The sequence below is a fragment of the Ambystoma mexicanum genome, chromosome 5q, assembly GCF_040938575.1.
Source record: "Ambystoma mexicanum isolate Mex_15411 chromosome 5q, UKY_AmexF1_1, whole genome shotgun sequence".
Classification (NCBI taxonomy): domain Eukaryota; kingdom Metazoa; phylum Chordata; class Amphibia; order Caudata; family Ambystomatidae; genus Ambystoma; species Ambystoma mexicanum.
This window is the reverse complement of record NC_090933.1, coordinates 597861795-597886259: the sequence shown is the minus strand read 5'-3', so window position 1 is coordinate 597886259 and position 24465 is coordinate 597861795. Positions and strand designations below refer to the sequence as shown.

General features: G+C 43.7%; 1 protein-coding gene across 3 annotated transcripts in view; it reads right to left on the bottom strand.

Annotated features, from left to right (window-relative positions):
• Nucleotides 1-2515: 2515 nt before the first annotated feature.
• CHCHD7 (coiled-coil-helix-coiled-coil-helix domain containing 7) overlaps nt 2516-24465 on the bottom strand; it is a 330766-nt gene continuing 308816 nt past the window's right edge. For all 3 annotated transcript variants that reach the window (XM_069621070.1, XM_069621072.1, XM_069621071.1), the window contains one exon: nt 2516-3092. In XM_069621070.1, coding sequence (XP_069477171.1) covers nt 3034-3092 — 59 coding nt within the window. In that variant the 3' untranslated portion in view covers nt 2516-3033. The remainder of the gene's footprint in view (nt 3093-24465) is intronic.

The window sequence follows — 24465 nt, the reverse complement described above, 5'->3', positions numbered from 1 at the left end:
AGAGCCACAAGACATCTTTGCTTTTGAACTGGGTTGCTTGGAACTTGGGGAAGGGAACTGCGAGGATAGTTTGGAACTATATTGCCTTGAACATGAGAAAGGTGATATTGAGACTTTTGTGGAACTTTCTTGCACTTGGAGAAGGGGAGCTGGAAGAAGCTCACAACTGAGTTGAGCACCATTTATTTTGTTATTGACATCCCTACACATTGGTTAGCATTAGTTGCGAGGGCAAGAAGAGGTTTTGGACAGAGGCAGACTTTTAACTTGAACTCTTTGACCCAGACTTTCTTTAGTTTCATTCAGCTAGGGAAATCCCACCTTAGCATAGGGCAAGTTAGGCCTTCTATCAAACTAAACTGCCTGTTGTTGCCAATAGGTCACCCGCGTGCACTCTCACAGGACAAAGGTCTCAGAACTATTTCATAGTTTCAACGATTCATAATTTTTGGTAACAATTTAAGGCACATTAAAAAAAAAGAAGTTACTTAGCGAGTGATGTAACACCTTGATTCATATGTCCACATCACAAAAGCAAATTTACTTCACTGTATCTAACTACTTATTTCACAAATCTAAAACAAAGAGAAATACATCGCTTCTCATGATTGTCAAACAAAACACATTTCTTTCATGGTTATGTTTTACACAGACAACTTTATAGACATATTGTTGCTGATGCGTTTCGGACCCATAGGATCCATTCCAGGGCATTAAAGTTGAGTCTTTCACAAGATAGATTATTGGATTCATGAATGCCGAGGCATCATCTGTTTTTACAACCAATGGTGTCAACCTGCTTTTCTTCCTTCTCTCGCTATGTCCGAGGAGGAGTCTGACAAAACGTTAAAGGAGGAAGAAGGGTGCTTGCCCCAAAGCTTGGTGATAGCCACCACAGATGACTGATCCTGAGGATGTGAGGTCAATCAGATCTTCTCAGCTGAAATGGCCCATTGATGATATCAATTATTCTGTTGACTGACGGTTTAGAATGTGGCTTTTCCTAAATTGTGTTGCCCACTCTGAAGGTCATCCTTATGCAAATAACTGTCGGAGCCTCAGATCTACTGGAAGGGACAGCATACAAAAGTCCTTCATCCAAAATTGTTCCTTTAAGTTTCATCACTCTTTTCACAATGAACATTCTTAAAATGTTTTACTCTGTTTAAACAGTCCTATACAGAAACTGTATTGCGTCACCTGTGGTCACTGATAATGGTAGATATACTTACTGATGAATTCTATTGCTTGGGAATTCAAGGGTCATCAATAAGTTAATATAGCATGATTTTGGGAGCACATGTCAATTCAAAAATGCATCTTATTTAAATTTTGTATACACACAAGCACACACTAACAGTTACAGTACATTTTTAAAAACCAATGACCTGTATCAAATGTGACATATGTAAATCGGTTAGTTTGGGTAAAATCAAAACAAATTCACAAATCAATCCCCCCGTTTTACACCAAAGAATAAGAATTGTTCTGAAAAAAATAATGGAAAACAGCAGCATTATCAGGGCAACTTTGTATTGCTCTTCGGCCTCTTTAGCTCCACGTTCAACTTGGAGTCTGTTAAGTCTCTGTTTGGCAGCATGAATTCAATATGCCTCAGGATTTGAAGAGTAGATTACATGTAATATTCATCTTCCCAAACGTTGCATTTGTCTGAAATGCTTCTTCCATGATTTCTAAATGAATGATTTCTCCCACCCCTGCTTCCTCCTGGTAAAATAATGTACGTTCATATTGCACTTCAGGTTGATAATGATAACTTGTGTTCTTATTTATTGCTTCATCCCGGAATACTTTGGCTTATAAGCACTGTAATAACAGGTACTATTACCCCATTAAATGGTGCTCAATTTATGGTTCTTGGAAAGGATGAAAGGGTGGGTTTGAGCATGCCACAGGATATGAACTTGCAACCTGCAGGCTCGTCCCATAAGAGGAAAGCACTTAACTTGTGTGCTTTCGACCCGGGCTTTTGATGTTTAATTCACCTTTAAAGCACACATCCTTAAAAAAAACCTCTTTAAATTTGGGATCAAGGCTATCACTAGATCTTCATGTTTTTGAAGGATTAGAGGTCAATGCATTTGTCATGTGCAACCTTATTTACATCTACAAAACCACCTTTAACATTTTTGATTATGTTTGCAAGGGAAAATGAATATACATAATGACTGTTTTGCGTCATCTACCCTGCCCATTGATTAATGGAATAGCTAGCGTCAAGATTACAATGGCACCAATCAACATTTATAACCAAGTTATTCGAAAACCATATTTAAGTATCCATCTCCTCTTGCAAAAAAGAAAAATAGTCATAACCTACAAGAATTTCCTTTTTATGCTCCTTATGTCTTAGATTTTCATTATTACATTACAAAACATCCAGTGGGCGAGTACCACAGAATCCATCCAAAATATGCTTTTGGCCTCTAGGGGCTGTGTTTGAAGTTCTTTTGGCCACAGGTTCCAAGAATAATCATCGATGAACCCGTGAATGTTAAATAAAAAGATCCAATTTTATTAAAACAATTTCCCTGATGAATTTTAAACATTGTCCTTCATAGAATTTACAGCTATGAAGCCCTATAGGAGGTTTCGAAAGTAATTGCACCAATTATTACATTTAAATTGACATTGTTTCCTTAAGGATGGATTAAGCTGAACAATCATTATGCAAAGTGGAGTATTAATTTAAGCATTTGTGCACTTTATTTACCAGAAACTTTAGATTTTACGTTCATTTATCAATGTACACTGTGCTCTATAAAACATGGTTGCCATACCTCAGGATGCTTAAAGTCAATGGAATCCTTTAAAAAGTAAAGGAAATGTTACTCTATTTTTCACAACAGCTGCAATTAAAGTTTGACACAACTGCTGCAATTAAAGTTTGAAAAACTCCCCACGAGTCCAACTGTAGACATTAAAATAGTGTGCCCCAGAGATATTAAATAGGAAAAGTAATATTATCAGTATGGTATATGTCCCATTGATTCCAAGATATTCTTCCTTTCTTCAGCTGTTGGCATCGTGGGTTGAACCCCTTCTCGCCGCCTCTGCAACATAACTGAATTCTGCAAAAACAAAATTTCACAAAATAAGTATGATAGATGAACCATTAACCATCTTAATTGTGCAAGTAGAAAATTCGTTTTAATGTGCCATCATTGCATATTTTAGACAAATAAGCAATGAAAACGTCAAAGGAAAAAACCAACACATTGAATGACAAGCGTGATAGAAGAACAACTCATGCAAAAATCTAGTAAACAAGTTGGACAAATCCATTCCCTTTGTCTCAAAATAAAAATGTCATGTGTAAGGTAAATATTGAACAATAAACGCTTGTGGGCTTAAAAGCGCACCCCAGAAGTCCTTTCTCAATGTATTCATAAATAATTATAACTGACATCAACCACATTATACCTGTAGAGATCTACTGAGGTGTGTTTCGCCTCAAAGGAAGGCTTTGACAAGGAGGCCCTAAGTGCATTGTGGATACGCTTACAAACTACGAGGTAAGGGGTCTCATTACAACTATGCTGGTCAAGAAACAAGGGTGCCGGGACATATTATAACTCTGCGGGTGGGTGCCGTCCCGCCTGGCAGGTCAGAGTTTTTACAGAAGCACCAGCACCGTTATTAACGGTGCTTCCGTAGTCCCCATTCCCACAGAGTCCGATAGGACTCTATGACAATGGGGATTTACAATTTGCCGGCACCTGACTTCCTGGATCACTGGGGTTGTAATCCCCCGGTGTTACCAGGCAGTCAGGCGCCGGTAAATCATTACACGTCCGGGGTCAATCTGCTGGTAGCACTGGCACGGTTACCACTGGACCCGTAAGGAGGCACAAGATTTTTAAAGTCACATAGAGGGCGCTAGAGGGCCAACCAAGATGGCGACTCCCTAAAGAGCTACGTGCAGCTCCCCATTGAAACATCTGCGTTCTTTGGCATACTTTGACCGCTTTTTGCTGCCTGAAGTCCGTGGAAGGATCTGCAGTCCACACAGAGCCCACGACCGCAGCTGACAGCCAAGAATCTGCACATCAGCGGTTCAGCCGACAGAGGCCTACCCGCCTGCAGCGCGCTGGAGCACCCTCCGGCGAGGACCGCGCGGTTGGCGCAGCTGACAACTACCAGAGGAGGGGCCTGCGTGGGCTGAGACGTGCGTCGGAGGAAAGCAGCTGCAGATGCCGAGAACAACTTACCAAGGGCCCAGGAGACGATCGCGAGCACTCCTGCTGCCTGCAGACAAGGCCGAGGTAGGAGTGCTCCAGGGTGTGCGCAACTCCCTAGACAGCCGCGCGCACTGCCAGCCAGTCGGCACCCATTACGGCCCGCTTTGCAGACACCCCTGTCTGTCCGCAAGACATCAGCAGCCACCTGCAATTGTGAGGTCGCTCAACACCGCGGCCAGCGCGAACCCCCTCCCTGGGGCAAATACACCATATGCAGGTCCCCTGCAGTGCATAGCGGCAATACCTCCAATACCACACAAACCATACAGCGGGAGGGATCATCCGTTCCTGTCTGATTCGCACAGCCAACCGTGCTGAAATCACGCAGCCGTTCCCCTGCCTCCCTGTCTATAGAGGTGCATGCAGGCAGCAAAACTAAACAGCATAACTGCATCACAACCGGCTCAATCCCCACACACAGCGCGGGGGTGGCCCCTGCCCCCAGGCAACAACCACAAACAGGCAAGACCGGCACGGATTCACCCAAGCATCCTGCCCACCAAACAGGGTCACAGGATAACACTTCTTGCAAGAGCAGAGAGCTATACTCTCAGGCACACCAAACCCTCCAAGAACTGAAAGTGGAACTTGCCTCAGCCTGGGAGTCTCATCCCACACCCCATTGAAACCACAGCAAGCCCATAGAAGTAATATCCACTGACACAGTCAGCCAACTCACCCCAAACACCCGGATGGCGTCAATGTGAAAACGCGCAGCTCTGGAAGCAACTGCTCTAAGAGCCCCAACTCCGCACCATCCAGTGAGAGGGGCCCTGCGCAATCCCCAGACCTATCCTAGGCACAGACTAACCAGAACGCGCAACACACGGAGACCAGTCCTCACAACTTGCCAACAACACTGGTTCGAATCACCATACGCTGGTGTCCACGCCTAGTCACTACCTTCAGTGTTGTACTTGGTCGACATCCGAGTGCAAGCAGCAGCTACCTCAGAGTTGAACATGGGGAAAACCGACAAATCCCAAAGGAAACTAAATTTCGAAGCCAGCGCTTCCACCAAATCGACTAACCCCAACAGCAGACCGTGGTCATCTATACAAAAAGCCTCCCAGGCAGAAGAGGAATCGCAGAACTTTGATATCAGAGAAATCCTACTAGACCTGAAAGCTGGAATTGGGGGCCCTAGGTAGCAAACTAGACACTGTCTTCGAAGGTCGACCAACTCCAACACCGTTTGGACAAGCATGCAGATAGTTTAGGTGCAGTCGAATAGTGCGTGTCAGACCTTGATGACGGTGCAACATCCTTGACCTGCAGGGTATCCTCGTAGGAGTCTCAAATGAAAGGAGTGTGCGCCAAAAATGAAGACTTGGAGGGGCGCTCTTGCCGAAATAATATTAGAATTAACAACTGCGGATTAAAATGGAAGAGCATGTGGAAAAGATCTGCATGGAACTATTTGGAGCCGAGACCCTCTCCCAGTTGTTTGTGATCGAAAAAGCGCACAGGGTTCCCAATACTAGACCAATTCCAGGAGCAAATCCACACCCAATTATAGCAAACCTCCTAAATTACAAAGACTGGGACGCGATACTCAGGGCAGCCAGAGAAAAAGGAGACCTCCAATACACGCGAGATCACATTCAATTCTTCCCCGACTTCTCCCAATCTGTCCAGGTGCAAAGAAGGTCATACACAGCCATTAAACGCAGAATAAAGAACAATCCAATACTGTACTCAATGCTCTTCCCCGCGAAACTTCACATCTAGCACGAAGGAAAAGCGCAATTTTTCAATACACCTGAGGAAGCCAATGACTACCTAGACCGAGCCGGCTGCAGACCCGCCTCGAACAACGCGAGACCACAACGCATAGACCGGATGAAGAGAGACCCGCCATAAACTGCCCCGCAAGCAGCAAACGGTGGTGGCACCAAGCCACCGCCAACAGTTCAAAACAATCACCACAGAATCTCTATTCTATAAATCAAGGGAGCCCACTCCCCTCTTGGAAGGCTACTAGCGCCCCGTGCCAGTTGGGGGGGTTGCCCACGCAAGGGAGGGACAATAGTAACATGAAGACGCCATTGACTGCTTACCTACACACTGCCAAGTCCACGCCACAGAACCCCATTAAGACGACAAGATCCAACAGATCCTCACACATGCCCAGGCTCCAGCCGAAACCCGCCGAGCGCGACACGTCCACCACCAACCATCCACCAATCCTCCGTTAGCACTGTTTAAAATTGCCACCTGGAATATTCGGGGTGGCAATCAACCAGCAAAAACCAGGAGGATCCTCCAATACCTCAGGAGACACAAAATCAGCGTGGCCATGCTACAAGAGACCCATCTCCTACCAAATTCGGAACACTGGGCCCCGTTCCTGGGGGTGCCATAGGTACTTTTCATCATACCCATCCTATGCAAGAGGGGTTGCAATCTTAATTGACAAGAGAGACAATTTCAGTTTGATCGAATCGAAGACGGACACAAAGGGAAGAGCCTTGCTGGTGAAAGGAATCCTAGCGGGGAAAGAAATAGTCCTAGTGAACTTGTACGCTCCTAATACAGAAGGACCAAACAACTTCAACTGGGTCATGACACAGCTGGGAAGGGTCAACTCACCAACAATCATCTGGGGAGCGGATCTCTAACACACCATTGGATCTCCGGGCCGATAAATCCCACAACACAGCTGGTAAGCCCTCTAAAGCGAGTCTTCATGTCAAGTAGATCTGCCATACATTCGATCTGATCGACACGTGGAGACACTCCAACCAAGATGCAAGAGAATATACGTTCCACTCAGCCGTCCACAACACCAGCTCCCGCATAGATTACATTCTGGCATCAGCTCGCAGTCCATTCAGCCGGGGGCCTGGTCAAATTCTCCCACGATCCTTTTCAGACCAATCGATGGTAATGCTCAAACTCACGCTATCCAGCGCCACAGCACAAGGGCTCAACTGGAGATTCAAGCCAGGTTAACTATCAGACTCTGTGTTCGCAGCAGAGCTACAACAGGAAATTACAACATTCCTGGAGGTAAATCAGGACTCCGTCGGCTCTGCTGGCACCATGTGGGAAACACTAAAGTGCTACATTTGTGGTGTGTGCATGGCAAAGGAGAACTGTATCTTAAAACTGATATGTTGTGAACTAGCAAACAGTGAACAACGTCTGAAAGAGCTCGAACTCAAGTGCACTACCTCTAACGAACCACAGACCCAAGCTGACCTAAAAGAAGAACTGCTAAAGTTTAAAGAATCGGCTGAGCGAGAGCTGAAGTTCCTAGGGGAGAGACATCAGTTCCACCAATACGTTGAGGGCCAGAAACCCGGAACACTACTGGCCCGCTTAATAACAATTGACAAAAAACCTACACGCATGGAACGCGTTAGAGATACACACGAACCCTGGTCTACACAGAAGAAGGAATAGTTAACTTGTTCCATAACTTCTACCAAGACCTATATAGTTCCAAGGGTACCACAAATCCTGAGACACTGCAAAACTTCTAGAAGCAATCAAACCTCTCCCTAGCACCAAAGCACCAGGCCCTGATGGGCTCACAGGAGCATTTTATAAAGCCTATGCGGCCACCATAGCCCCTCTACTATGCAAAGAATCCATAGATCAAGGGATTCTCCCACCCACACTACGCAAAGCCAATGTGATATTACTACACAACGCAGGTAAACCCCCGGAAGACTGCGCATCCTATAGACCGATCTCCTTGATCAACCTTCACAACAAGATTCTGGCCAAAATTCTAGCGTCACAACTACTTCCTCTGTTGCCGGCAATGGTCCTAGGCGACCAAGCCGGCTTTATCCCAGGGCGCAGTACGACCTACGGCATCAGAAGGCTATTCGCTGTCATAGAAGCACTCGATCCAACACAGCAAGCAATAGCGGTTTTACTCGACGCCGAAAAGGCCTTTGACTCGGTTGAATGGCCTTACCTCTTCACAACACTCAAACAAATGGGACTGGGGAACTTCTTTATAAAACTGGTTTCGCTGCTGTACAATGGCCCGCGATCCTATATTACCCTGGGTAACACAAAATCCTCTAGCATCAAATTAGAACGAGGACCAGACAGGGCTGTCCCCCATCAGCCCTCATTTTTGCCTTAGTGATGGAACCCCTAGCCTCAAGATTGAGATCTTACCAACTGCACAGAGGTCTTATGTTAGGACCCCATAAACTAGTGGTCTCCCTATATGCGGACGATGTCATTTTATTTGTTAACGATCCCCCAAACTAACCTCAACTCAATAATGCGGGAAGTGATTTAAGTTTAGCCATATCTCTGGCCTCAAAACCAATCATTCGAAATTAGTAATATTCCCACTGACTCAGAGTACCACTAAGTTTCCAGACGATCATGTCTTTAAGTGGGAAAGCACAAAGGTCCGGTACCTCGGTATTTAAATGTCCCTCAACCACACTGACATATATAAAGATAATTATGAGACAACGCTAAGCTCCCTGCAGGAACGCCTTCACAGATGGAAGTCACTTCCACTAACACTTTGGGGACGAGCCTCACTGACCAAAATGGTTATTCTCCCCAAACTCCTTTATCTATTCACAAATATACCACTACCCCTTCCAAAGTCCTTTTTCCAAAAAGTCAAAAGCCTCATTCTGGAACTACTGTGGGCGGGGAAGCCTGCATGGGTAGCCCACGCAACACTAATACTACCACCATCACGCGGCGGACTCGCACTCCCAGATAGAGAAATACTACGGGGCAGCCCAGCCACAATTTCTAAGCCACTAGTATACAGTACACTTCATCCGCCCGCACGTACCAATTGAACGGGCCCTCACATCCCCCAACCTGTTGAGAGCTGTCATTATCAGCCACATTCCAGTACCATACAATAAACTGAACACTGTCCTATCCACTTATGCCATCTCGAAGATCGCACACAAATACGATGTATACATAAGGTTCTCTCCACTACTGCCAATCAAATTCATTCCAGGCCTCCCCCTAACAGCCGAAAAAGTATTTCTTGTATGGCTGGACAAAGTTAACCTCTAATCCCTTGGAGACCTCTTCCCCGAGGGCACTTTCATAACCCCACAGATGGCTAAAGAGAGAGGAGGTACTACATCACTCGACACGGTCCTATACTTTAGGCTACGCTACACCCTACAATCCCCGTTTCCATCGTTCCCCAAACAGCCAGCGACATGGCACCTTTTACATAATGTAATTCGGGCGAAAGGCGAGGGGAGATTAGTGTCACTGATATATAAGTCCCTACTAACAGGCACGGTAACCATTGACTCCCGAGTGAAATTAAAATGGGAAACAGCCACCCAAGCTACAATACCTGAAGAGGATTGGGCTTGCATTCTTCGGCAAACTCAGAAAGTCGCTATAAACACCCGTTTCAAGCAAATCCATTTTACCTTTGTGCACCAAACCTACTATACCCCTGCCAAAAAACACAGACACCGTCCAGAACTGTCGGCACAATGCGAGAGATGTGACGCCACAGTCGCAGATTTCTTCCACCTCGCCTGGAACTGCCCCGAGATATATCAATTCTGGACTTCTGTCCTACAAACAATGGTCAACACATTAGGTGAGGAGCTGTCCCCACTCCCGTCGGTGGCACTCTTAAGTTTGACCAAATACCTGCAGCACGCGTCAAGGAAACTAGCAGCCGTTCTCCTGGTGTTGGCACGCAGGAGGATTGCTATGACATGGGGTCGCGGCCCAGTTCCCACCCTGGCAGCCTGGAAAAAAGACATTTTGTATTGTCAGGATATGGACACTGAATTCATACGGACACTACCACTGCATGCACGACCCCCACCCTCCCCCACCGACACCTGGGTCCATACATAGCATACTTGCTAAACTCCGAATCGCAAACTCAAGCTTCGTAAACAAAGAGTGAGGAGAGGTATCTACTAGAAGAGCCGCACGAAACGGACTAAATGAATGGGGACAAGTAAACAATAAATAGCCTTTAAGATGAGCGTCAGGGGTGGGGGGGGGGGAACTAGTGCAGAGAAGATTATATGTCGAGACTTACGACTGCACCCGGTTGGTGCAAATGTGTTTGTTGTATATGTAAACTCCAAAAATAAAGTTTAAAAAAAAAAAAAAGATTTTTAAAATCACAGTAGCATTGCTGTCCAAGAAACAAAATACCTGCTTGCCTGCACACTACCAAAGCATATAACGAGGATAATATAGTTATTGATATGCCAGGATATAATTGGATAATTCACTAAAATAGAAAAACCAAACAGCATCATTGTTTCTGTGCAGAATACAAAAAAGCCAAACTTTGCAAAAAAAGTATATTGCCCACTCTGAATTTATTTGCAAAGTTCGGTGAGTTTGGTCGAGGGGGGGAAAAGTTATAGGGGGGTTCCAAAACGTCTTTTTTTCCCCATAGACTGAATGGGGGAAAAACTTTGCGCACGGCTACAGGTCAAACCGCTGGACGGATTTTCACTAAATTTGCGGCAGGTATAGGGGCTTGATCCAGAAAGTGTGCTTTTGTAAATTTGGTGACAATCCGTCCAGTATTTTTCTTTAAAACGACCAAAAAGTAGGTCTCAAAAAATGAGTGATATCCATGTCCACTCCGCGGGCACACTTCCCTGTTCGCTCCACGGACAAGATAACGATTGGCCAATGGGCTCGCATCATGACCGCAGACATGTGACGTCTCTGCCGATTGGCTGCTGCGAGACTTTTTCTGCGTCAGATTGTTTCGCTGCGCCCGACATCTTGGATCCGCCGATAGCGGAGCAACAACCAGCGTACACATGCTATATTTATAAAACTCTTTTGCTGTGTCACAGAGCGTTGGGACAGGTTCAGACAGTAAGACATGGGTGATCAATGCATTTGTTCATGGGGGTCGGTCTTCACAATGTATTTTCTATGGCCACCTTGTACGCACAGAAAATGGGGGGTGTAATAACGGTAGCATTTCAGTCCATGCAGTGCACAGGAACCTTGTTACTGTTGTAAGGACACACATAGTGGTAGCGAACATTGAAATTGAGTACATGCTGTAATTAAATTATTTTTTTCCTTACGAGTGTGCTATTCATTTGTATGCCGCCATGGGTGTGACATGCTGCGGTGGTTGTGGTCAGGGCGTAGAGTCATGGATGCAGGGCCGTAGGCCGAAGGCCATACTTCCAAGACTGTACGCCCTGGCTACTACCACCGCCGAATGTCACAGCAATTGGTACACCTGTAGTATTGCTTATCGATGAGATGGTTGTGGGGAGTGTGTAGAGTCTTGGCCACTGGGGGTATAAGCCACTGCACACACATACATTGTAATATCTGGGGACATACAGCTAGGAGTGTAGCCTCTGGCCACAACCACTGAAGCATACCACACATAGATACACCCGTACTACCGCATATCACTCAGGTGGTTGTGGGGAGGGCCTGCAGTCTTGGTTGGTTGTGGGCAGATTTCCTGCCACCGAATTCATACGGTAAAGTGGAAGTTGGTGCTCAATGTACGGCGAGCAATGCCTGCATCTGTGTTGTAATGTTTTCAGATTAATATTGAAGTCGGACTGGCGTCCTATGTTTTCAAATCTGAGGCGGCCACCTGGAGTCTTTGATGAGGATTTTTATATGTTGTTGCAAAGTGGGAATGTATGTGCCTTCTGAGTGAAGGTCAGTTCATTTGCTTTTTTGGTTGCAAGCTCAGTAGGCCCACGCATTCAAGTGAATTCATAAGGGGCTATTGTTTTTTGACCTTGAGCGAAAGTGAAACTTTAAAAGGAATCAAAGTTTGAAAACAAAATACTATTTGATAAGGTTATAGTTTAAAAACACTTGTAAGGAACATGACATATTAGTTCACGAATATTCTTTGATGCGAACAGTTTGCTGTGTGACTTTGCCAAAAAATAATGGAGGCTGTGAAGATAATGTAAGTTTAATGTTGACAACTGTACACTAATTGTGACAATGTAACCAAAGTATTATATTTTTACGGAGTTGTAATTTTCCTCCAATACCAGAGTGTGTACATTGTTCGCGTTTGCAAGCTAAGACTAGAGTCACAGTTTGTGAACGTTATTTCTTTTTCTTTGACATTTTCTTTTGGTCTTGTTACAGTTTGCATGTTATTTTGGTCTTGTTTAACATTACGACATGTAATTTTTTTCTTGCTTGTCCATTCATGCTGCATCCATAACCAAATTACCATGTCACTGTGTAGTTGTCCTTTTTTTAACCCTTACGGCGAGTGCTGTTTATCTGCGTTTGTAGGGTGTCATATGTCCCCATGGTGAACTCTAATACTTCTTTAAAATGTCATGTTTGGCCACTTACATTTATGTAGTATTTTCAACAATCTTTGTGTCTGTTTTGGAAATTTTTCCTAAAGGTTGGCTATTGACACACATTTTGTCTTACGTTTTCCGTATAGCCATATTTTGCCGTACTGTGAGTGCCACGGTTTCCAGATGCCGAGGGACGGCTTCTTTCCATGCCAGATGCAACTGCTGGTGACCGGGTGCCTGTCCATTATTATGTTATGATATGACAGGCCAGGGCCGCTCTGTCCCTACGCTGAACTAGCGACAAGGAGCGACTCATCATTTATGGTGGTGTACAGCAACGGTGATGCCGCCGTGTTGCAAATACCTGTGCAAACAAATGGAGTGCTTCAACAGAATCGCATAATTTGCGTATACAAAATTAACTGGATGTGTCTCTCCATGAACATTTTCACTGTTGGCCCTTGGAGTCATTTCTACAAATTATTTGCAAATGCAATTAGTCTGTTCATCTCTGACAGTTGTTTGTTAAATAAAAGTACTTTCCAAATTCTAAAATGTAACCGTTTTCTTTTAAAATCACGTGTATCATTTCGAAATGGAAAGTACCACATTATACGTCGCTGTACGTTTATTTACAGGTTCTGTTTCACGGTACATACTGTTGCTTTTTCTTTGCTGTCATGGAAAGCGAATAGGGGCTATGTATAGAACAACCGCTTTTGCTTTCGATGGTGGCCATCTTGAAAAAGGATTTTGTTTAACCAGAAATCCCATTTTTCCGTAGCACACGCTAATGGTTTGCACATCTATACTATCATTGTGAAATCTTATTGCGTCTATGTCCTGTACTGTGAAAGGTGGTTCTTAACGCAACATTTACTTTGTTAACGGATGGCTTTCTTTTTTGGTAGGACAGCTAATAAGGCCATTTGCAAACGGAAATTAGGAAAGACGTATCAAACAATGATATGGGGGAGTGGGTAGCCAGTGCAAAAATATTGTGTGTTTGTTATTTCTAAGGTTGGGGCAGTGTTTGTCATGCTCCTTCATTACACTAGTGCTGTTGTATCTTGGGGAGGGTGGATGGCCTTAGCTGATGTCATTTTCAGATAACTAACACTTTCGCTGAAAGTATGCAATGTACACTACATTGTTAATGGATAACAACCAATACGTGTTGGCGCTGTGCAAGGCACATGTTGCAGATGGACGTTCCTATATCAATATGAAATCAGTTTCCACATTGTCCACGACACAAACATCTTACTGTTAAGTGTTTACGGATTCTGGGACACGTTACCGTGCTGTACACCAGCATATTGTCAAGTGGTATTCTCTGCAAGGTGTTTAAATAAGTCAGAAATTGCTTTATATTATGGTTACGTGGGCGTACTGTAAAACAATCATCTTTAGAAAAACATTTTTGCAAGAGGGACGGTATGGTTAAGATGCTCTGCTGAAAACCTGTGAAATTCAGTAGAAAAAAAGCTTTGTTAAAGGGACGTTATGGTTAAGTTGCCCTACCAAACACCTGTGCACTTCACAAAAAAAACTTTTCAAACGTGACATTATGGTTGAAAGTAAAACCGAAAAACCCCTGAAATTCGCCAGTTAAGGTAGGCTAAGCGACCATAACTACCCGCACCACTGTCCTCTGCTAACACTAACACCCAGGACATGAAAGATGGCATCACAAATGTCATTAATAACATCACTGATCACATCACATGTTATGGTAAGCTAAGCAACCATAACTCGCGCCACCACCGTGCACTGCTAAGACTAACACCCAGGAAATCAAAGATGAATGACATCACAAATGTCATTGATGACATCACTGATGACATCACATGTGCATTTAGTTTTCATGCACAGCCTCCACAAGGGATTGTCATTACAATATTGGCAGAAACGTATCACAAATCATTGAAAAAAACTTTCATATGCCAAATAGTTCCTTAAGCAAAGCATTGCAAAAAATTCCTTTGCATTACTGATTTCTTTCAGTACATGAACACACTCATGAAGAAACGTAGGCATTGTCTGCAGCATGCGCTATCAAGGTGCAATATTCGAAATCTTCCCATGTTGGATACTAAATTGGTAAATGTTTCCATTACAGAATTTTGCATTCTGTGAAACAAATATCTGCGAATGCTTCCCTTACTGCATAATTGTACTATTACACACAAAACAGAGACCACAATGCATACAAATAGAAGCATATACAGGGAACGTAAAGTAAGCAAAACAAACTGCAGTATTACCAGAAAGTGTTCATAACCAAACTAATTAACTTCATGCACAGAAAAGATTCTTGTGTTTCAGGATTCCTTCTTCTCCCATGCATATGTATCGCATGATGTAACTGTACCCTAAGGAAAGTATTGTAAGAACATATGAGAAGGGTAAGGTCTACGAATATAGTACTTTTTACTTTTTTAATTCCAGACTGACAGTGAAGAAAGCCACCTGGCTTAGATATGTCAGTGAACAAATAAAGAGGGAGCTAGACATGTGATGTCATCAGTGATGTCAATGACATTTGTTATGCCATCTTTGATTGCCTGGGTGTTAGTCTTAGCAGTGCACGGTGGTGGCGCGAGTTATGGTTGCTTAGCTTACCATAACATGTGATGTCATCAGTGATGTTATTAATGACTTTTTTTTTATTGGTTTGTTACAAACCTTTAAAAAGTACACAAAAAATACACAAGACAAACAATCATTCTGAAGAAATTCCTCTCGATAATAATAGGGAAGGTCCAACACTTAACTAAAAAGATGCAAAAACAGTTTAGTTCTGAGATCAGCTACCAGGTCTCAGATAACTCGTGACATCTTTAAGTTCAGTTTCGGCCTTTACCAATTTTTCGACCATTTTTTCCAGAAAGAAAGTTAGTTAAATTGTTAGTCTGCGATCCACATCTTGATGCGTCTCTCTCCACCAATCATCAGCCGTCATTGATTTTGCCACGATGAACCTTCCCAAGTGAATAGTGCGTTCATGTCTCATATTTGATCAGAGGGGTGTTAGGTGTTTTAACGTTTCATTATTTTCTCCACACAAGCGACAATTTAAGGACGATGCTCCATCTTTTTCTCGTATAGATGGGACTTCTCTTGTTTGAAATTGATTTAATCGATACTTCATAAAGAGGCATCTGCGATCGCAGTCTGGAAACTTGAGTAGGTAGACCTGTGGGTTGTTTAATTTTCTGGCCTCAGACGGTAATGTTTTCATTATTCTATGGGTCCCTCGAGTATCACAAGTGTCAATCCAATCTTGGGACCATAGCAATGATTTGACCTTATTTGGATTGCACTGCAGCAAGCCTCTACTCGCACTTATGTCACTCAAGATATTTTCACAACAAGTGGCCCATTGTGTCAAGACGCTGTCTGCATTACCAGACCGTACCTCACTCAGAATGTGATATTCTGGCACCGTTGATTCAATGGTCATCTTGCGATATTCATTTAAGGTAGTCCAAGTTATTATTGCATTAATGGACAAAAGACTAAGCTCATATCTTATACATGCAGTGGGTACTCCCATCGGAAGCCGCAGTACTTTAGACCAGAAAGAATGTTCTAGTGATGACCACAATTTCTCTGGACATCCCAGGGCACAGTTGCCTCCATGTGTTATTGCTGGGATGAATTTCATTTTATAGAAGTCCATCACTGGTTTTAGGGAATGTTTGCCGTATTTTCTGTTTAAAATGCATGCCTGAGCTGTTAGTTGTTTGCATTTGTCCTTTGTTTTCGAGACCCAGGGAGAAACATTAATACTGGAACTGATGCACATACCAAGATACAACAAGTGATTTACCACCTCTATTGGCTCTTTTCCAATTCTCCAGACACATGTTTTTCTCCACACACTCGTTTTGCTTTTTTGGAGATTTTGCAGAGTCAGGATTTCTGATTTTCTTGAGTTCACAGTTAGACCATTTTGTTGTATATACTGATCCAATATACTTAGTTTACATTGAAGTCCTATAGGTGTTAGGTCTAAAAGGACTAAATCATCCGCATACAAGAGCCAGTTCACTTCTCTCCCATTGATTTTTGGAGGTAATGTATTTGCCTTCATATATGCTTCACCCAGGTCTGAAATAAACAGGTTAAATATTATTGAAGCAAGAGGACAACCCTTTTTAACTCCTCGGCAGGTTTTTATTGGATCAGATAAGGATCCCTGTTGGTTCAGCCTGATTCTTATTACGGTATCTGTATGCAGGGCTTTTATGGCCAATAGGAGACTGATTGGACACTTCCAGTTCGTCAATTTTTCCCATAGCAATTCTCTGTCGATGCTGTCAAACGCTTGGGAAAGATCCACAAACGCGAGGTAGATCTTTTTATTCGTTCTTATTGCATCCATTTTCATTATATTCAAGATCAACAGGTTCATACCACACCCTACGCCTCTGACAAAGACAGTTTGTCGGCAATACAGATGGTTATTCAATTCGATCCACTCCATTAGGTGTTTTTGTAGCTGGATAGCGAATATTTTGCCAAGGACGTCTAGTAACGCGATGGGTCTGTAGTTCTTGGGATCTGCTCTGTTGCCTTTTTTTAAATATTGGAATTACTATCGCCGATTTCCAGGTGGATGGAATCATGGCTTCATTTGCTATTGATGCAAATAATAACATAAGGAATTCGGACCAAGCTTCGGAATTTTGCTTGATTATGAAGTTTGTCAAACCGTCAGGTCCAGGGGCTCTTGAAGATGAACACCGTTGGATGCTCTGTACTATGCTTTCCTTATCAAAGTGTAGGTCCCATTTGGTAAACTGAGGTAAATTGGGTTCAGGAGTGAGACTTTTCTTTTTGTACAGATTCAAAGTGTTTAATCCAATCCGCTTCACTCACCATATTTGTTTGAATTGCACTTTGATGACAGTTCGTATTATTTATTAATTTCCAGAATTCAGATGGATTTTTATTGTTGAGAGTCGCAAGCATGGCTTCACTATCCTGTTGGTATAAGATGGATGTATGAGAAATTAACCAATTTCTGTAATTTAGCTTGGTCACTTTTATTGCGCGCTGTTGCTGTTCGAACTCTAGGTTTGCGTGTTGTCGCAGTTCTTTGCGTAATTGATGTTTCCTTATGACAATTTCCTGGTCATAACAATGTCTGGGTTTGAACTCAGATCTTCTTAGGCCATTCACAACGATCTTGAACTGCTGTAGTAAGCAGGTATACTCAAATTTATCTGTAGAGTCGTTTGAATAGTTATGGTATGATTCGGTGAGCGTTTTTACCTCAAAACGGCTTTATTTTCAGACGTGTTCTATTTGGCTCTACTTCGACCTGATTTGGCCAAATCTTTGGTTTTTCAGTTGCTGGTGATAGGAAAGTGAGTATTAGCTTGCTGTGGTCGCTGCTTGGATCATCAGTTATTACCAGTGACACTGCAAGCCGATTTAAACTTTCCGAAATGAAGATGTACGCTATGGCAGATGACAAATGCCTGTTTTTCCATGTTTTTTGAGCAGGAATGTCACCAGGCCTGTTGCCATTTGCTATCGTTATGTTCCTTTCTTCAAGAGCTAAACACCATTTAGTGGCCAATTTTTGCCAGGTGACAGATGATGAATGCTCTTTCAGGTCTTTTATGCACGCCAGGTTCAAAACACCACAGCAGATTATATTAGGAGCTTCTTGTTCACTGTTGATATCAATTAGATCCAGAACTGTTTTCATGAATTTATTTGTGCCCGCTTCCTTCTTTGTGATGCCAATAGAGGTTAAAGATGTTAAGTTGACTTATTTTCAGCAGCCTTAATTTTAGCTTTGACTACGATGTGCTGAATATAAAGGTGTATGGTTTGCTGCACTTATCAATTTCCAGCCCGAGTTTTTTTTTCACCATCGTTACTAAGCCAGCAGATGGACGTCCCTTTTTTCTTGTTATGGCTGGATTTATTGCTATCTCATAGTCGTCTGAAATTGGACAAAGAGTCAACCATGTTTCCTGAAGACATATGCATGTTTGCTTCAACGACCAGTTTCTGGAGTCATTGAACAAATGGGTGAATCCTCTGGTGTTCCATGACAGAATACTCATGTTTGGGCTAACCAGCCCCTGATGGCATTAGCTGGCGTGTCCCCCCCAGGACTCCTGCAAGCCAATTCCAGTTATTAGGGCTGTCATTTTCAACTGAGTTTTGTGGAGTATGGTTTTCCTTACTCAGGGGGCTTGAATTTCCTTGAATCGTGATTTTGATCTTTTCTCCCAGATTAATTTTTTCATGGTTCACGCTATATTCTTTGATGTCAGTTTGAGGTGTTTTGTCCTCTTTTGAAGTCACTTCTCTACTGATCTGTTTCTTAATGTCAGCGCTCTTGAAGGTTACCTTACAGGTTAATGGTGTGTTACTTTCCAACTCTTGTTCACTTTCTTTAGATGAGAAAGCTAGATTGTGGTCTACAAATTCCTCATGAACCTCGAACCCCAATGTTAGCACAAGGGGACCGCATTCAGTAGAAGGTCGCAAATTAATCTGGAGTCTATGTGTAATTGGACTTTATCATTGTGGTGCTCGTTAAAGAAGTCCACCGTTTGTATGTCATTTGACTATATTGAAGGGAGTCCTGGAAGGTGGTGTAATAGCCGAAGGACGTTTCTATTTAAAATTAGGCCATCTTTTGTATCTAGAATTTGTTCCAAGATTTCTCCATTTTTAAGGAGTCTTTTTGCACCGGTCTTCCCCGGTTTATATTTTCTTTGCTTGTTGTTGATTTAAGTTTGGCATCAAGTGTGACGGGATGTCTGATGTCAGCCATGTTTAAGCCATTGAATACACCTTTTGTCATCGTTTCTTCGGGCGCTTTGTTGGTCAAGATCATTCCTGCCAGGCTGCTATCATTAGCGGCTTTTGGTGTTTCATTCCAGATGCCCAACCGCCTTATTTTTTCTGCCATGGTTTCAAATTTGTTTTCTTTCTCATCACGCATAGATGGCTTAGTTTCAGCTGGGGGTAATATCAGTTGACAGACTCTCCTGCCTTTTGGGCGAACTTCTACATTTGGCAGAATTCGATGATCTGCATTTGGAGGAACATCGAGACATTCATTTATTTTTCCTCATCTCCAACACCATTATTTTCCATGCTTATGCCATCTTCGTAGATTGATAGATCCATGAGCTCACGCTGATCGATTTCTGCACTTTCGTCAAGCACAATTGGAGATTCAATTGATATTCTTTCATTTATCTTATCTGATTGTTTGACATTTTTGCATATTGCGTTATCCTTCTCTGTATTAACGAAGACATTAACTGATTTTAAGTTCCTTAAAAACTAAAAATCAAAAATGCAAACGAAAATGCAACAGAGGCTCAAGAAAATTTCTTTTTCCTGAGGTTTGTTTGAATCTGAAGTTTGCGGTTTCTGAAAAATTTCATACGTTTTGTTGCTTTTGTCAGAGGGTGTATTTTCTTTTTCATCAGGATTGCCAATCAATCCCTCTGCATTAGCTGAGGTAGATGGCATTGGATTATTTAAATCGGGCACACTACTAGCACCACAGTCGTTTGGTTCAATTTACAGACTTTTAGGTGCAGTTTGCTGCTGCGAGGCCTGGGTACTGCAGGCTTCATTTGTGGTTGCTTCATCTCTTTGAGGCTGCCCTTGAGGCTTAGTCAGGTTGTCCTGCTGCGCTGAGGACATAGATGAGGACACAACCGGTGATCTGTTCATTATCAGGTGTGATAGGCAAGGTTTTATCGTGTTTCCACTCATTTTTTTGGTATGAATTTTCGTTCTGCGAGCTTGTGGTGCCATCCACTGTTTGGTTGTTAGACATGGCAGGCTGAGAAAGTGAGTAGCTCTCTTGATTAACTTTCTTGGGTTTCTCAATTTGTTTTAGAAGACTCAAAGCTTCTATTGTTACTTCAGCTAGCATTCTCTTGTCAATGCTGTTAATATGCTTTTGATCGGCTAGCTCCTTTATCGAAAGATCAATTCTTCGGATGTTTTCCCAAACTTTGGTATTTCCTCCATTAGGGTGCGCATCTACGAAGGCTAATTTAGCGTTTGTAAGAGCAGTCAGAGTGGTTAAGTCTTTTAGATTATCATTAATTTGCTCGTATAGCTTGAGCATTGGCGCTATGGCTATGGGTCACAGATGACATAACAAATGGTCCAAGTTCATTTAGAGCATCCTTGACGAGGTTCTGGAGGTTGGCGTCTCTCAGCAATTGATTTGCACTTACTTTGTGGTTGCGAAGTTTTGGTTTGATCAGCCGAGGTCTGATGAATGAATCCTGCATCATCTCGTCCAAGGATTAAGACTCTGACCTGTCGTCAGCACTTGAGGTAACAATGCCTTGTGCTGGCTTTATTTTGACTCAACTGCGTTGATGGTGAGTTTTGAACCAAAGATGTTCCACGCTGGTTCTTCCCATTTTGGGAGCATTGCATTGGGGGAGAAGTACTGGATTCCACTTGTCTTCTTTTTCTGACACCCATCGGCCAGAGGTCACTTGGCAAGTTCTTAGATACTGGCCATTCGTGCATCCGCGCATTTGAGCAGGGCTCTGCATCCAGGCTCTCCTTATTAGGTCCAGTATCATTCATAGAGTGTTTGGCGTTTCAGGAGCCATTCACCTTTGTTAAATCCATTAGTAATTTGTTTACTATTGCCAAGGAGTTACGCCTTTCATCAGGAGATATAGCTAGACCTTTAGAGTCAGAGCTTTTATCACCCACATGGTAGGCAATGTCCTCCATTGAGCTTGTGTCCACACTTTTTCTGGGAATTGCTGACATTGTTTGAGAAGGCTTCCCCTACACCTTCCCCCTCATTCAAATGTGTGGGGCAAACAGACAAAAAGATTTGAGAGCTCTGCGAAGATGGGAGGTCCCTAGTTGGCTGGAAATGCTTTTCCAACAAGGTATTTGGGAATTCAGTCTCTCGGACAAAGACCGGAGTGCTGCCCGACTCCAAAGCACTTTCCAGCCATGCGCCGGTGCATTCTGATGTTAGCCTTTGAGGTCTGTGAATCGCGATTCCCAGGACTGCAACTGCCGGCGTGCTTGAGGGCACAACCAGATCCCCAGGCTGAGCAGACGAGGAATGTATTTCGATCGCAGCACATAACGCCACTAGCTGACTTGAAGGAAAAGTCGCATTCGCCACAAGTCCATCGAGCTGGGCGGACTCCTCTGCAGACACGGCCATAGAACCGGGAAAGACATTGCTGTTTTCAGTGTCACCAGAAGGCTGCCCACCCGCTTCTACAGTGCCACTAACCAGAGGTATGTTTTCATTTTCATTTCGACCCACGACTTTATCAGAGCAACAGTCTATGTCGGGGCCAGTGTGTGGGTCGGTATGAAATGTGCGAGGCTTGAGACTAGATTCGCTGGTGCACCTTTTCTCCATGTATGCACGCGGAAATGAGATTATACGTGCAGCCGGGGAGGAATTAATGTTAGTTTTCCTTACTTGAACACTCCCGGCTGTTGCTTCGGCACGATTCCAACAGTCAGTCAGCTTGAATTCAGCTCCTTCTCCCACGCGTTTTAGCTGCAAGCGTGTGACGGGGTGATGCATAGTCCTCAGTGACGGTCTTGGCAATTTACCTCGATCCATAAAAGAGGGTGCTATCAGAGACTCACGAGACTCTGCACCGACTCTGCGCCACTCCGCAGAGTACAAGGGGTTTTTAAGCTCCACTCCCCTCTGAATGTTACTAGCAGTAGAAAGAGGACTGCAGGCACACAGAAATTCCAGCAGGGTTGAAGCAGGTACAGCAAAGTGCCAGAGACTCACAAGACATTTGTGATGCCATCTTTCATGTCCTGGGTGTTAGTGTTAGCAGAGGACAGTGGTGCGGGCAGTTATGGTCGCTTAGCCTACCTTAACTGGCGAATTTCAGGGGGTTTTCGGTTTTACTTTGAACCATAATGTCACGTTTGAAAAGTCTTTTTAGTGAAGTGCACAGGTTTTTGGTAGGGCAACTTAACCATAACGTCCCCTAAACAAAGTTTTTTTTAGAATATATATTTTAGATTTGTATATTTATATGCATGTATTTTTACATTTATAAAGCTCACTAAGCCCGGAGGCATCAAGGCGCTGTTACAAACCAGTACGCTTAAATCTTGTGTGGGTGTGCAGAATAGGGAGGGGGGAGTGATGAGGGGACAGCAGGAGGGAGTGCACAGGAACAGACAAGGCCCTAATGACAAAAGTTAGTTGAACAACCACGTTTTAAGTGTTCTCCTGAACACTGGTACGATTGTTCTGCTCTCAGATGCAGCGGCAGTGCATTCCAATGTCTAGCTGCAAAGGTGGGGAAACTTGCCCCGCCAGCTCTGGATTCTTTTTTAATTTATGGAGCAGGAGCTTGTTCATGTATGCTGACCCGAGTAGCCTGACTGACTGGACTGTGTTGATCTTCTGCGAGAGGGAGGATGGAGCTGATTTGGAGAGGCATCTGTGTGTGATAGTGATAGTGTGAGAAACCAGAAGGCGTCTCACCCACTAGTCCCCGGGGATCTGTCATCCAGGTAGCCAGGACACGGCCATCGCTTTTGGAGCCAGTTCCTGGGGGTGGACCAGTGTGGGAGGATCACCTGGGTGAAGGATTTACAGGGAGTGGGAGACGGAACAGCGAGACACAGTATCCACTTCTTTAGAACACCTTTACCCAATCCTACCATGATATTTTGGAACACCTTTGATAGAGTGGTCCGGCACCACATAGGTGCTCCATCGAAGGTCTCTGTAAAGTGTTGAGCTGAAAAGTGAAAGTAGAGAATTGTGAATCGAAGTAGTCCTGCGATGGGTCAAGCAAAAACCCTGTGCACAATCAAAGGTCTTTGATGTTGAGTAAAGAACATATATGGGCAAGTTGATAAAGTTGGTCCAAGCCCGGATGAGGAAAATCAATTGAAAGGACTGCATTAAAGTGGTTCTGTGCCCGACGGAGGGTGATCCGGAGGGGTGGGGGGGGGGGGGGGGGGAGCAAAAATCTCCCGAGAAGGTTTTGTGATAAAATTGGTCTGTGCCCAGCAGAGGGGTATCTGGGGTGCACAGAAAATCACCAGAGAATTTGTATGTGTGAAATCCTAAGAAGGTGGGTCTGAGCTCAGTGGAGGGGGACCAGGGGTGGACAGAAAATTAGCCGAGAAGTTGTACATGAAAACCCTGAGACGAAAGGAACTTTTGAATGTTTGTCACATCAGGCCTTCTGAAAAGAGACTGTGAATGGCAAAGAGACTTTGGCACAGACGGCCATGATGTTGAGGTTTTGAATTGCACCCTCGTGCTATAGAAGCCAGAGACTGTGCTAAGCTCGAGTGTGACAGCCGTGTCCTGTGCTGAATAAGTGTAGAAGGGAAGCCAACGGCTTAAATATCCAGACATACATTTGTTGAACACTTTTCTTTTGCATAACATTGTTTCCCACACTCTTTGTATTTAGAATTAAGGATTGGCAATAGATTGTTTACTATAGGCCCTTTTATTTTGACAAGACACCACAAGGACTGCATTATTTTATTATTTGATGGTCACAGCTGGCTCCCATCTTTAGATTTAGGTTTGAAGTTCAATAAACTCCCTTGAACTGTGATCACTTCTGTCTGTCTTACTGTTTGATATCATGTCTTCCTTAGAATAGTGACTTGAAAATTATCTGCTCATGAACTGGGAGCAGTGGACCTCTTTCCTAGCGCTAGAGAGGTGCTCCCTTTTGGCTATGTTGAGGGCAGCTTTGATAGCATTTTTCTGGATCACCTGCATCTTGCTGATGTTGTGTTGTGAGGTGCCAGCAAACAGGGCATGGCAGTAGTCAAGCCTTGCCCCAATGATAGCTGTGGCGATGGTGAGGCGACTGTCCTGGCAGAGAAAGGCTCTGGAGGCATTCATGAGTTTTGTGGTGTGGGCGGCGGATTATGCATGG